The sequence below is a fragment of the Sparus aurata genome, chromosome 1 (assembly GCF_900880675.1).
Source record: "Sparus aurata chromosome 1, fSpaAur1.1, whole genome shotgun sequence".
Lineage (NCBI taxonomy): Eukaryota > Metazoa > Chordata > Actinopteri > Spariformes > Sparidae > Sparus > Sparus aurata.
In genome coordinates, this window is record NC_044187.1 from 6,211,764 (window position 1) to 6,225,082 (window position 13,319).

The window sequence follows — 13,319 nt, forward strand, 5'->3', positions numbered from 1 at the left end:
ACTGTTTCAACTGAAAGATAAAATCTGATCTGAACTTCATCTTCAGGCTGACTCCCAGATAACTGGAACACTCTCATGTTTCCTGCCTCCTAACCAGAGGATGTGACTGTCAGGTTAAGAAGCCTCACAGAGTGCTTCTTCTCCTACAATATCTCCAGGTGAGGTCAAATATTTTCCTCTCTTACTGAAAAAATGTCTGTAATTTTCCATACCATCAAGTACGTGTAACATCTGTACGACCATCAATAACTCACCTGCCACAGTCAGATGTACGGTGGTTTTGTTTCTTCCTCTTCTGTTCTGGACTTCACAGTAATAATTCCCACTGTGTTCAGCTCTGAAGTCAGTGATGGTGAAGATCTGTCCTGATGCTTTTGGTGAGTCTTCATTCTCCTTGTACCAGGTGTAATTAGCTGCTGGGTTAGCATCACTGCTACAGGTCAGAGTCACTGAACTGCCCTCCACTATCTCAGCAGAGGGACTCACTGACACAGAGGGAAGCTTTGGAGCATCTGGAGGAGATTTAAAGAGACTCATGTCATTCACATCAGATGAAGGCTTTGTCACATTTACATTTTGGATTAAGGTCATGTGTTCTGTGAACATAAACTTGTATTTTGCCTTTTTAGACCTGTTGTCTTCCAACCTACACAAATAGACCACAGTTACCAGTAAATTCACATTATATCTGGAGATATGTGTGTAAACATGTGAAGCAGGTTCACTGTGGCTACAAGTCATATGTCCCTTAACGCTGAGTCAGCAGGACACCAGAGCTGTTTATATTTTGTACTCACACTGGACATCAACTGATACAGACGAGGACATGATCTCTCCATACTGATTCTCAGACTTGCAGGAGTAGTTCCCTCTGTCCTCAGAGCTGATGGAGGAGAAATGATAGATGCCTCTCTGTCCTTGAAGCAGTTTCTGTTTCTCCTTGTACCAGGTGTATTTAGCTGCTGGGTTAGCATCACTGCTACAGGTCAGAGTCACTGAACTGCCCTCCACTATCTCAGCAGAGGGACTCACTGACACAGAGGGAAGTCTTGGAGCATCTGGAGGAGATGTCAACATATTTAACATTAATTTTGGATTGTAGATGAGATTTCACAGAGAAATTGGATATTTAATTGTTTATTTTATGTGATATTATATTCTTGGTTAGCACAAGCCACACAATTTTATATTTCCTTTGCTGCAGTCAAAGCTTCCTCTACATTGGTGTCCTCCAGTGAATTTATGTTACAAACTGATGATGTTGGTTCTGTAATTTTATCACTTTCTACAATACTAAAAAAGTTGCCTTGAAATCAAATCCAGTCAGCAGTTTTGTTTTCACGTATCTGGTGAAAAAACTACTAATATATGAACATCAGTTCCTCAGAGACAGGGTTGATAACAGGACTCTGGACACATTAGATGTTGGATGTGTATTTATGTGTGGCAGCATCTGAAACTTTAGAGGTGGTTTTCTGGATCAATGAACATCTGTGCAGATCTGGAAACAGTTTGTAAATCAAACATCATTTCATCATCTACTGTAGCTGCTCAGTGAACAACAGCAGCAGACTGTGAAGGTGAAACAGGCAGAGCTGGAGAAAGTGCACCATCAGCAAAACACCTGACTGGGTGATAAAGTTTTAAAAAGTCTTTAGTTGATTTAAATCAGCTGTGTTTCACTCACATGTCACATCAATAGAGATGTATTCAGACGTCCTGCTCCCCAGCTCGTTCTCAGCTGTACAGTAATACTCTCCAGAGTCAGAGGACTGGATGGAGCTGAAGACAAGCTGTGGTTCTTTACTGAGAGGATGACGGTCTGGATCGCCATTCTTCTTGTACCAGGTGTAATTAGCTGCTGGGTTAGCATCACTGCTACAGGTCAGAGTCACTGAACTGCCCTCCACTATCTCAGCAGAGGGACTCACTGACACAGAGGGAAGCTTTGGAGCATCTGGAGGAGAACAAATAAAAAAAATATCATTTAGTTTTAGTATGTGTGTTGGCAATGGAGGTCCCTGTAAGAAATTAGAAATAATAAAGTAACTTAAACCTAATAAACATAAATCCAAATGAACATAAACATCACAGACAAAATGTTTCATAGTTCATCATCAAGGAAATTATCCTGGTTCAGTGTCTTTGGACACTTTCATGTTTACTGATGAACTCTAGTAGGTAAGTTAGATAAAGTTCTGCATATTAACATTCAAAACACAAGTAAGAATAATATCTTATAACTCTTCACATCTGAACAATCATGAGACTGGATTCTGTTCACTCTTGTGGACGGACCAGACTTAAAAAAAAGTCCTTGAATAAATTGAAGATACAGACTGATCTGTGATCTGTTATTTTGTGGCTTAATTTGGAGTGAAGACACAAAAAAATAAATATTTATTCAACAAGTCTAGAATCTTAATGCAGCTGTTTGGTTGTCAATCACTTCTGTACAACAAATCACCAAATACCACTGAGTTACATGAACATGTTAAAGTCTCCATTAGATGGAACAGAAAGTAAACTCACACACTGGAGGAGACGGGAACTTCTCATAACCTTTAACAGCACAGGTGTACTCGTCTGCATGACCAACGACATCTGGAGAGTAACACCTGTTATTTTGAGCTATTTTCTTTCCATTCTTGAACCAGATGAAGGGAGTTTGATCATCACAACTGCTGACACACGTCAGGTAAGTGGTTGATTGTGATTGATGCACCTGCAGCTTGAGAGGCTCTGTAAATATGTGGTAATGAACAACAATGTTAATTATGTTCATAAATACATACATAAGATGTTTACAAAAATTGGAAGTGATTTCAGTAAATTAAACACTTTGTACAAAATTAACAAATATCCAGATGAAAATATTACCTGTGACTAACAAAGTGACTCCAGGCGAACCATAATATCTCCCAACTGTTTGTTCTGTAATGAATCTGAACTTGTACTCAGCTGAGTCGCTCTCTCTCAGGTCTGTGATTCTCAGAGTGCAGTTGTTGTTACCACAGTTATACTGCACACGACCTGAATACTCTGGGTCTTTTGTCAGATCCATATATACACCATTACTTTCCTTTGTGAACCAGAATCTATTCTCAACTCTCTTTACAGTGGATGGGTATGTGTAGGTGCAGCTCATGTCCACTGTTGATCCTTTTAAGGCACAGATCTCAGTAGAGCTGTAAGTCACTCCCCAGCCATTCTGACCCTGTATCACTGTAACACAGAGAACATCAGAAAACACAATGACACTGAATAACTTCAGTTAACAATCAGTTAATAAGACAAAAGGTGATCAAACTACCAATATGATGTGGAGGAAAGGTAACATGGATGTGCTTCTAAATCCTCGATTATCAGACTAATTACTGTCATCAACAGTTCTTAATCATGTGTCAACAAAAAGTCGTCCACACAGAAAATTAACAAAAACATATTTTACACACTTTTCTGAGATGCTGAAGAAACGTTGCACAAAATAATAATGTTACTCCACCCACATGTTAACTTCCCTTTAATATGCACTTTTGAACTAATGCTTTTAATAAATAACACTTTGACTTTTGTATGACTTTACATGTCGAAGTATCCTTGAGTAAGATACTGAACCCCAAAATTGCTCCTGATGTGCAGCTGGCACCTTGTGTGGCGGCCTCTGCCCTCACTAAGGTTCCTGCGATGAGCTGGCGACTCGTCCAGAGTGTACCCATTGAGTAAAACTGGATTTGGCCCCAGTAAGCCCCGCAACCCTTTAGGGGGAAAAAAGCAGCAACATCCCCGCAACCCTCATGGATGAGCGGAAAGAAAACGGAACGGACTGGACTTTTGTATGTTATTTCTGAATGACACCAGGATGAACACAAACAAAGGAAGAGTGGAAGATGTGAACATGCTTTCTACAGTTAAACTCAGTGTGCACCCAGGCTGAAGGTGCAGTGAAGTGAACAGGAATGTATTGAACCTGTGACCTTTAATGCAGTTTACTGACCAGGATAAGAGGAGAAATATTATTTATTAGAGTCTGTGCTGTTCTTGGTCAGTTCTCTCTGTTCACTCTGTGATCAGGATGCTGCTGAGGTAAGTGTGAAAACTACAAAAATAAAAGCAGAACACTGAGGTGTCAAACTGCTTCAAGCAGCTATGATGGAATGATATTCTGTCTGCATATAGCATGGAAACATCACACTGACGTCAGACAGCACTAACGGAACTAGCAGGGAGTGGTGCGGATGTACGATCATATACAAGAAGTACAGTCAGTTTTTGGGGTTTTACTGTGAGAACAATATCCCTCCAAAAAACTTCACTGTGATAAAAGTAGCTGCAGATACAAACTAATCGTCCTCCACATGAGCTGCTGCTTCTGCAGCCAGGGTCGACTTTAGAACACATTAAACAGGAAGAGAAGGGAAAAGTTCTGAAAACCCAAAATATTCTCAGTTTACAGCGTGTAAAAGTGCTGAGCACACAGCTACTTCATGCAAAAGTCCAGATTCCCTCTTTAAATGCAGTAAATGTAATTGTACCTGACACGGAGAGAAGGAAGACGACAAATCCACTCACTGCTGCAGTTAAACTCATATCTGCTCCTCTGATCTCTCTGTGAGGTTTCAGAGACAATAAAACATGTCAGCAGATAAAATAATGATGCACACAGGAGGTTTACAGTATCAGTCACATCTACAAACAATTCTACTTACAATGAAGACGGACGTCGTCTTGAAAGAAGCCGTTCCTCAGTTGTCAGTGAGCAGAAGACCGATATCACACTCTTAAACCACTAGATGTACTTCCTCTTTAGCTTATTAACATACATGACGTGCCAAATGCCAGTCAACACCCACACCAGACTAAAGTTGTGTTTAACACACATAGTTCAAGAAGACTGGTAGGATCTGATGAGGACACACAATGGTTTTTAATGATTTTGGCTCATTTAGGTGGTTCAGATTGATAAACTGTGTCCAACATGTAGATCAGGATAAAATCAAAAAAGTGTCACCTAACATCTAAAAAAAAACAGCCAAACCTCACAGTGTGCAGGGAAACAGAACAAAACTATCTGCATGGCTACACACCACTGAAGCTAAGAGAGAAAGTGTCTTTTTGTAATTTGGGTGAACTGACCCTTTAAAGCAAACAGAGGAGGAAGCACTCACAGTGATGAAGCCTGAATGTGCCACACTTAAACTTCCCCACTAGAGGGCAGTGAACCATCAGAGATACTGAATCAGGAGCCTGAAACAACATTTTATCCTCCATCACTGAATGTTACATTACATTCAGATTTACTTTATTTTCACATTTTATCACTAACTTCATTTTGACTTGTTTACACTGGACATCTAATTTATGAAGCACCACAGGTAGTGATTGAGTTCAGGAGTCCATAGTTCAGAGTAGTGATCAACAACATCACAGAGACCTGGCTCTCAGACAAAGTCACAGACTGGCCGTTCAGCTACATTAATCAAGAGCATAGATTTTCAGTTTGAGAGCATGATTTCATTCTTTTTCAGTGACGCAGCTCCTTCGCGTGCTCAGATTTTTTCTCGAACCAGCGTCCCATGATGCAAAAAGCAACGTGACGCGAAGTTCTTAACCGCTGTACTATTGCCACGATCATGCTCACCCTCCAGTATTTATACTATATAAGATATATCCCGCTGCCTGGGTAGCTGGCTAATATGGCGAACGTAGAGCAGCTATTGTTCTACTTTATGTTGATGTAGCTATTGTAATGAAAAGCACGGGTGCTCGTGTATTGATTAACTGATATTTAATTCCAAAAGTCGTCATAAAATAAAGGGAACCACCACATTTAACAGCCTGGAGGATGATGTAGATAAACCCGGTAGAAAGAGTGCCCGCCCGTATGCGACGCTCCTTGAAGTACAGCGAACGCACCCGAAAAGAAGCGGGTATAATCTGATTGGTCAACAGTAGCCGGCCTTCTATTGGTTGACAGTGTTGATACACAAGAAAAATCTGTGAGGAGAGATCTGAGAGCAGAACTTGACCTGTGAGCAGGTGTGTTCTGAGTGCGTGCACTTAGATCTGAGCGCGCAGACAATTAGATCTGAGCACGCAGAGGGCACATTTGAATGCGAGCGACATTTTTGTGTGCAAGAAGGAGAAATGTGAGCACAGGCATGTGATTTTTTAGTTCAAGCAGACATTTTGAAAGAAAGCAGAAGAAATTTGAATGCAAGCACAAAATGTGACCATGAGGAGAAAAAGTCTGACCACGCGAAGGAGCTGTGTCACTGAAAAGGAATGAAATCATGCTCTCAAACTGAAAATCTATGCTCTTGATTAATGACATGATTCTACTTCCATAGAGACGGCTCATCCTGATGCTGTCTTCATCGCCGCTGACGACTTTAACCACTGCAACTTAAAGACTGTATTCTCTAAATATTAACATGTGGACATTCCCTCCCATGATAAGAACACACTGGATCATGTTTACAGCAGTATACGCAGTGCCTACAGGGTCGCACCCCACCCACACTTTGAACACTCGGACCTCATCTCTTTGTTCCTGTATCCAGCACACAGACAAAGGCTGAAACAGACAAACCCTGTGACTAAACAAGTCAAACTCTGGACCCCGGACACTGAGAGCATCCTGCAGGACTGTTATACTTGGACAGACTGGGATGTGTTTAAAGCTGCAGCCACTCTGGAGGACTCTTCTGTCAGCATACAGGACTATGCTGAGTATTTGACTGGGTATATTAGCACTTGTGTCGACAACATCATACCCACCATACAAGTCAAGAAGTTTCCCAACCAGAAGCCCTGGAGTAACAGTCAGGTACATCACATGCTGCTTGACCGCTCTCTTGTATTTAAATCAGGCAATGAGACGGAGTACAAAGCTGCAAAGTATGGACTGGAAAAAGCCATTACAGCGGCCAAAAGGCAGCACAGAGAGAAGCTGGACGGCTTCTATTCCACTGCTGACTCCGGCCTACAGCACATCACCCCCCCTCGTCCCCCTCCCCATGAGGAGCCCACCCACCTGCCTGAATGATTACAGGCCAGTAGCACTCACTCCAATCATTATGAAGTGTTTTGAGAGAGTGGTGCTGACCCACATTCAGACTGGACTCCTGCAATACACCTACTGGCCCAGCAGGTCCACCTCAGATGTTATTGCTGCTGTTCTGCTCTATTCTCTCTCCCACCTGGAAAATAAACTCCTACATCAGGATGCTTTTTGTTGACTACAGATCCGTCTTCAACACAGTCATCCCCCACAAACTCACCGACAAACTGTCTACACTTGGTCTGCACCCCATCATCTGTGACTGGCTCCTAAACTTTCTGACTGGCAGGCCCCAGTCTGTCAGGACTGGAACTAGGACTTCAGCCAGCATCATCACAAACATTGGCACTCCACAGGGATGCATCCTCAGCCCCTTCCTCTACATCATAATGAACCATTAAACTGTGGCACATTTAATTCTTATGGACACAAAATGTGACGACATGAGAAATAAAGATAAGGACGGTGAGCACAGGGACCCCCCAGGGCTGTGTGCCGAGTCCTCTTATGTACACCCTCTTCACCTACGACTGTGCCCCCACCCAGCACAACACCACCATTATCCGTTGGCGGATGACGCAACAGTCATCGGACTGATCAATGGTGGGGTGGAGACAGACTATAGGGAGGAGGTGGCTCAGCTGGTGTCCTGGTGCCACACAAATAATCTCTCCTTAAATGCAGAGAAGGAGATGATTATCGACCCGAGGAGGAGGGGAGACCAGCACAGCCCACTTCACATCGGTGAGACACAGGTAGAGAGGGTGAAGGTTTTTAAATTCCTCAGCACCAACATCAGCGAGGACCTCTCCTGGTCTCACAACTCCCAGCACATTGCCAGGAAGTCTCTGCAGCACCTGTACTATTTGGACTGCCCACCAAACTCCCCACAAACTTCTACAGATGTACAGTGGAGAGCATCCTGACCAACTCCATCACAGTGGGGTTTGGAAACTGCACAGTACAGGAAAGGAAGGCTCTCCAACGTGTGATTAAAACTGCACAATACATCTGTGGAGCAGCCTTCCCATCACTTCAGGACATTGACAACACCTGGCTTACGAAGAGGGCACACAACATCACCAAGGACACTACACACCCCCAGCACACACTCTTCACACTGCTACCATCTGGCAGACGCTACAGGAGCGTGAAAGCCAGAACAACCAGACTTAAAAACTGTTTTTATCCACAGGCCATCAGGCTGCTGAATGACTGTGTCTCATGACAACTCTGTATACTCGCACTATACTCAATACTGTGAACTATATTTACATTATGTACATATTCAATATCCAATGTATATATTCAATATATCTCAATGTCTTCAGTGCCTTCTGCTGAATGTGAACTTGCACATGCAAACATGCCTGTCATTTATATATTTTTTCTTATAAATATGTTTAATATTTTTGTGTTATTATATTTTGTGTGTCGGGTAACTCGCAAATTAAGAATTTCATTGCCCGGTGTAAACTATGTGTATATGACAATAAAACATCTTGAATCTTGAATAAGCCAAAGGACAGAGTTGAATTCAAATGTCTTGATATCCGGTGAACAAATAATGATCTCAAACATTAACAGAAGAATAATTAGTTTAAAATTGAAGTTTAAACGTTCTGCACACTAATGTTTCACCTACAGAGCTGTCCAACAGCTCCTTCACTTGTTGTGGAAGCTGGCTGTTGATTTGACTCAGCAGCAGAAATAATTGGAAAATGTAACATCTGTCAAAGTGTTTTACTACTGGACTTATGTTTGGTGTTAATGTGTGAAAATATAAACTGTACATGAAGTAAAATGTGATGCTCTCAGCTCACTGTCTCACTTTGAACACACTTTATTGGCTTTGTCAGCCAGGACAGGTGAAAACCCAGAAGCTGATCAGACACTTTTCAGATATTATTTATTATTCTGTAGAATTTCAAAGTACATTTTGTTTAACATCAATTTCTATGATATAACTGACTGTACAGGTTAAAATAAGCTCTCATAGTTTAAGCAGTAAGCTGATCTGAACAATAAATCATGTCTGACAGCTGGACATGATTCAGTTGAAGCTGCCGACTCCACGTTCTTCTAAACTTCCTGCTACACGCTGCTGCTGACTGTCTGTGCTGCTGACTCCTACCTGCTGCTGCTACTGAAAACTCAACATGAAAACTTTTGGAGCTGAAAGTAAATGTGTCCACTTCCCCCACATCCTCCACAGCCTCGCTCTCCTCTGTGATATTTCAATGTGGTACTTCTTTGTGTCCATCAGGTGAATCCTGCCTCTGGTTCAGCTGCATCTGAAGACAATCACAGAACACATGTGTAAAGTTGTAGTTGTGACTGTGACTGTAAATCTAAAGTAAGGATGTTTTTTTGGATGCAGGAGTCTCTAACCTGACTGGACTTCACAGCATGTCTTCCTGCTGCTCTGTGTCTTCTGTCTGTGCTGCAGTGAAGTCTGAGACGTCCTCATAAACAGGACAAGAGTCCAACTGATGAGGAGAGATGACAAAATGAAGCTCAAAGGACCTCGTTCATGAACCGACATCAAATCAGATCAGCCAAGTTATTATAACTGTGATATAGAGGAGGTTTGTCAAGACGGCCTCTCTCTCTGTCTCACCTCTATCATCTCGACAGGTTCTTGTGGTTCAGTGGTGGAGCTCAGAGTTTTCTTCTTCCTGGATCGAGTACAACAACAACAAGTACAAAATTCCACATTGAGAAACTCATATCACTAAAACTAAATGAAGTCTGAAGAAGAAAACAAAAGAGCAGATGGATTCTGATTGTTTCACCTCATCCACAGACTCAGGAGAAGAAGAGGAATCAGCATCAAGACCACCACAGTCAACCTGATGATGTTCATTATCTTTGTTGAATTCACTAGAAATACACACAGATATGTGATGAGAATCAATAAATCACTTTTCCAGGTGATGCTGTCTGTTAATCAGTCAGTCAGAGTCCTCCACCTCTGACATGATGGAGGTTCCTCCCTGAACACAGCTACAGAAAAACTGTCTCTGAACGCAGACAGGAAATGTTATTTTCTCTGCACCAGTTATGAGTTGTTACATATTAACATGTTAATCTGGTCTGGTGCAGTAAACAGGTGTGTGTGCAGGTGAATGAAGATAACTCACCTGCCACAGTCAGATGTACGGTGGTTTTGTTTCTTCCTCTTCTGTTCTGGACTTCACAGGAATAATTCCCACTATGTTCAGCTCTGAAGTCAGTGATGGTGAAGATCTGTCCTGATGCTTTTGGTGAGTCTTCATTCTCCTTGTACCAGGTATAATTAGCTGCTGGGTTAGCATCACTGCTACAGGTCAGAGTCACTGAACTGCCCTCCACTATCTCAGCAGAGGGACTCACTGACACAGAGGGAAGCTTTGGAGCATCTGTAAAGATGAATACAGATTATTATAAATTGAAAGAGCATTTTAAATACTTTATTTCATAGGAAGATCAGGAGGTAGAAAGAAGTATAAATCTGCTGCAGTTGCTCAGTGAACTACAGCAGGTGACTGACACTGAAACAGGAAGTGAAGTCTGATTGTTAGTGAGTTAAAATGAAAGTCCCGAAATTAAATGTTACACTTCCACAAGGTTGTGGAGTCAGAAAAATGTCACATTTATGCAAAAATTGACCCAAAAACAAGACGCTCACAGAGACAGGCAGGTAAAGGAACAACAAGTGAACTCTAATGCTGTTAATCAAAGTCCACAATTCAAAAAGGCAACAAGAAGAATCCAAGAAATTAAAGAGTTATACAAAATCAGACAACAAACCCCACAGCCCAGTTTATATCAGCGACCTGACAACATAAAAAACAATGAATGTTACATTTAATCAGCTGTGTTTCACTCACATTTCACATCAATATAGATGTATTCAGACGTCCTCCTCCCCAGCTCGTTCTCAGCTGTACAGTAATACTCTCCAGAGTCAGAGGACTGGATGGAGCTGAAGACAAGCTGTGGTTCTTTACTGAGAGGTTGAAGGTCTGGATCTCCATTCTCCTTGTACCAGGTGTATTTAGCTGCTGGGTTAGCATCACTGCTACAGGTCAGAGTCACTGAACTGCCCTCCACTATCTCAGCAGAGGGACTCACTGACACAGAGGGAAGTCTTGGAGCATCTGGAGGAGAGATGTACAGATTTGTTAGGTTACTTTCACAGACGAAAACTAGACAATGAACTTCAGGTTGGGGCATCAAAGAAGGAGGAGAATGTCAGTTGTGGAAAGGCAAAAATGATCTTGCAAATCACTTGAACTCAAAGCATTCAGTCAATATTAGGGCAACTTTAAAACCTGGCAGTAAGGGCACGAAAGGATATTAGTTTACTAAGTAGTAAGAGTTTGCTCGTTATGTGTTGTTAGTGTAATAGAGTAAATTATTGTAAAGAAAAGAAAAAGAAAGTTTGATGAAATGTTTCCAAGAACAGATCTGGTGACCCTGATGTGCAAAGCAGAGGAACTTTATATCCAACAACAAACACAAACACATTTTTCTGGAGATATGTACCATTGATATTAGCTTTAATATTAGCATGTATGATTTGGGAGGGATGTGTGACTCACACTGAACATCTATGAACACAGATGAAGAGACATTTACATTTTGGATTAAGTTCATGTGTTCTGTGAACATAAACTTGTGTTTTGCCTTTTAGAGCTCTCGTCTTTCAACCTACACAAATAGACCACAGTTACCAGTAAATTCACATTATATCTGGAGATATGTGTGTAAACATGTGAAGCAGGTTCAATGTGGCTACAAGTCATATGTCTCTTAAGCTGAGTCAGCAGGACACCAGAGCTGCTTATATTTTGTACTCACACTGGACATCGACTGATACAGACGAGGACATGATCTCTCCATACTGATTCTCAGACTTGCAGGAGTAGTTCCCTCTGTCCTCAGAGCTGATGGAGGAGAAATCATAGATGCCTCTCTGTCCTCGAAGCAGTTTTTGTTTCTCCTTGTACCAGGTGTAATTAGCTGCTGGGTTAGCATCACTGCAACAGGTCAGAGTCACTGAACTGTCCTCCACTATCTCAGCAGAGGGACTCACTGATGCAGTGGCAGATTTTGGAGCATCTGGAGGAGAAAACATGATACATTTAATTTTGGGATGCAGATGAGTTTTCTCAGTGAAACTTGATATTCAATTGTTTATTAGGGCCCGAGCAAGGAAACCTGCAAGGTCGCTATTGTTTTTCGAATGACTACTTTTTTGTCCCAAATGATTACATTTTTCACTGCCTGAACACCTTATACACACTGATACCCCAAAACTCACCAAACTTGGAATAAACGTCACACCTGGCGAAAAATGTCATAATCTATTGTCGCCGTCAACTTCCACCACTAAGTGGCGATCTAATCAAAGAAAGTGTGTTTTGGCTTCTAACTCCCATATACTTTATCGCACATTCAAAAACCCTGAATTGTGCTGAATCTTGTGACATAGGCCACGCCCACTTCTGCCTACCGTTTTTTTCCGCAAATTTGGGAAATGTCGCAAAAATACTTTTTCGAACTCCTCCCTGGCAATTTCACTGATTTGCACCAACCTTTGAACAAAGCGTCTGTGGACCCTCCTGACAAAAAGTTGTCAAAAGAATGATGATAGTCCAAACGATACTCAAGTTATCAAATAACAACTTCCAGCAGATTTCGTTCCAAACAGGAAGTGATGCATATCTACACACTATTTCCAGGGTTCGTACACATTTTTCAAGGTCAAATTCAAACACTTTTCAAGCACTTTTAAGGGTCATTTTCAAATTTTTCCAGCACCTTATTGCTGGGGTAAAAAACATATCTACAGGAATATATACACTAATTTTTGTACATTGTATTATGCTGCGAACATCTAAAATCGTGTTTCATAATAGCAAGAAGTTTAGAAATTAAAGGAGAACACAAAGTTTTATCCAAAAAAAGGGAAGCCACTTGGCGAGCCACTCGCACCGAGACAATGAGAGACTGAGAGCACCCTGTAATTTCCTTTTTTGACATAGATCTTTATGTTTCAGAATGCAGTGTTGGGAGTAACGTGTTACAAAAGTAATGCAATTACTGTAATGCATTACTTTTTGCTGTAACACAGTAATGTAAGGCATTACAAAAACAAAAAAAGGTAATATTTTACTCTGTACAAATCTCAGTAACGCGCGTTATAACGCATATAATGCTAGAGAACTACTGATCGAGGAGAAGATGACTGGAAGGATGTGAAGAACAT

General features: G+C 41.5%; 1 protein-coding gene across 1 annotated transcript in view; it reads right to left on the reverse strand.

Moving 5' to 3' along the window:
* Positions 1-13,319, reverse strand: part of LOC115587194 (B-cell receptor CD22-like) — a 64,201-nt gene that overhangs the window by 20,051 nt on the left and 30,831 nt on the right. Inside the window, exons 7-8 of the mRNA XM_030426886.1 lie at positions 10,936-11,205; positions 255-512 (exon numbers count right to left, since the gene is read on the reverse strand). Coding sequence (XP_030282746.1) covers positions 255-512; positions 10,936-11,205 — 528 coding nt within the window. The remainder of the gene's footprint in view (positions 1-254; positions 513-10,935; positions 11,206-13,319) is intronic.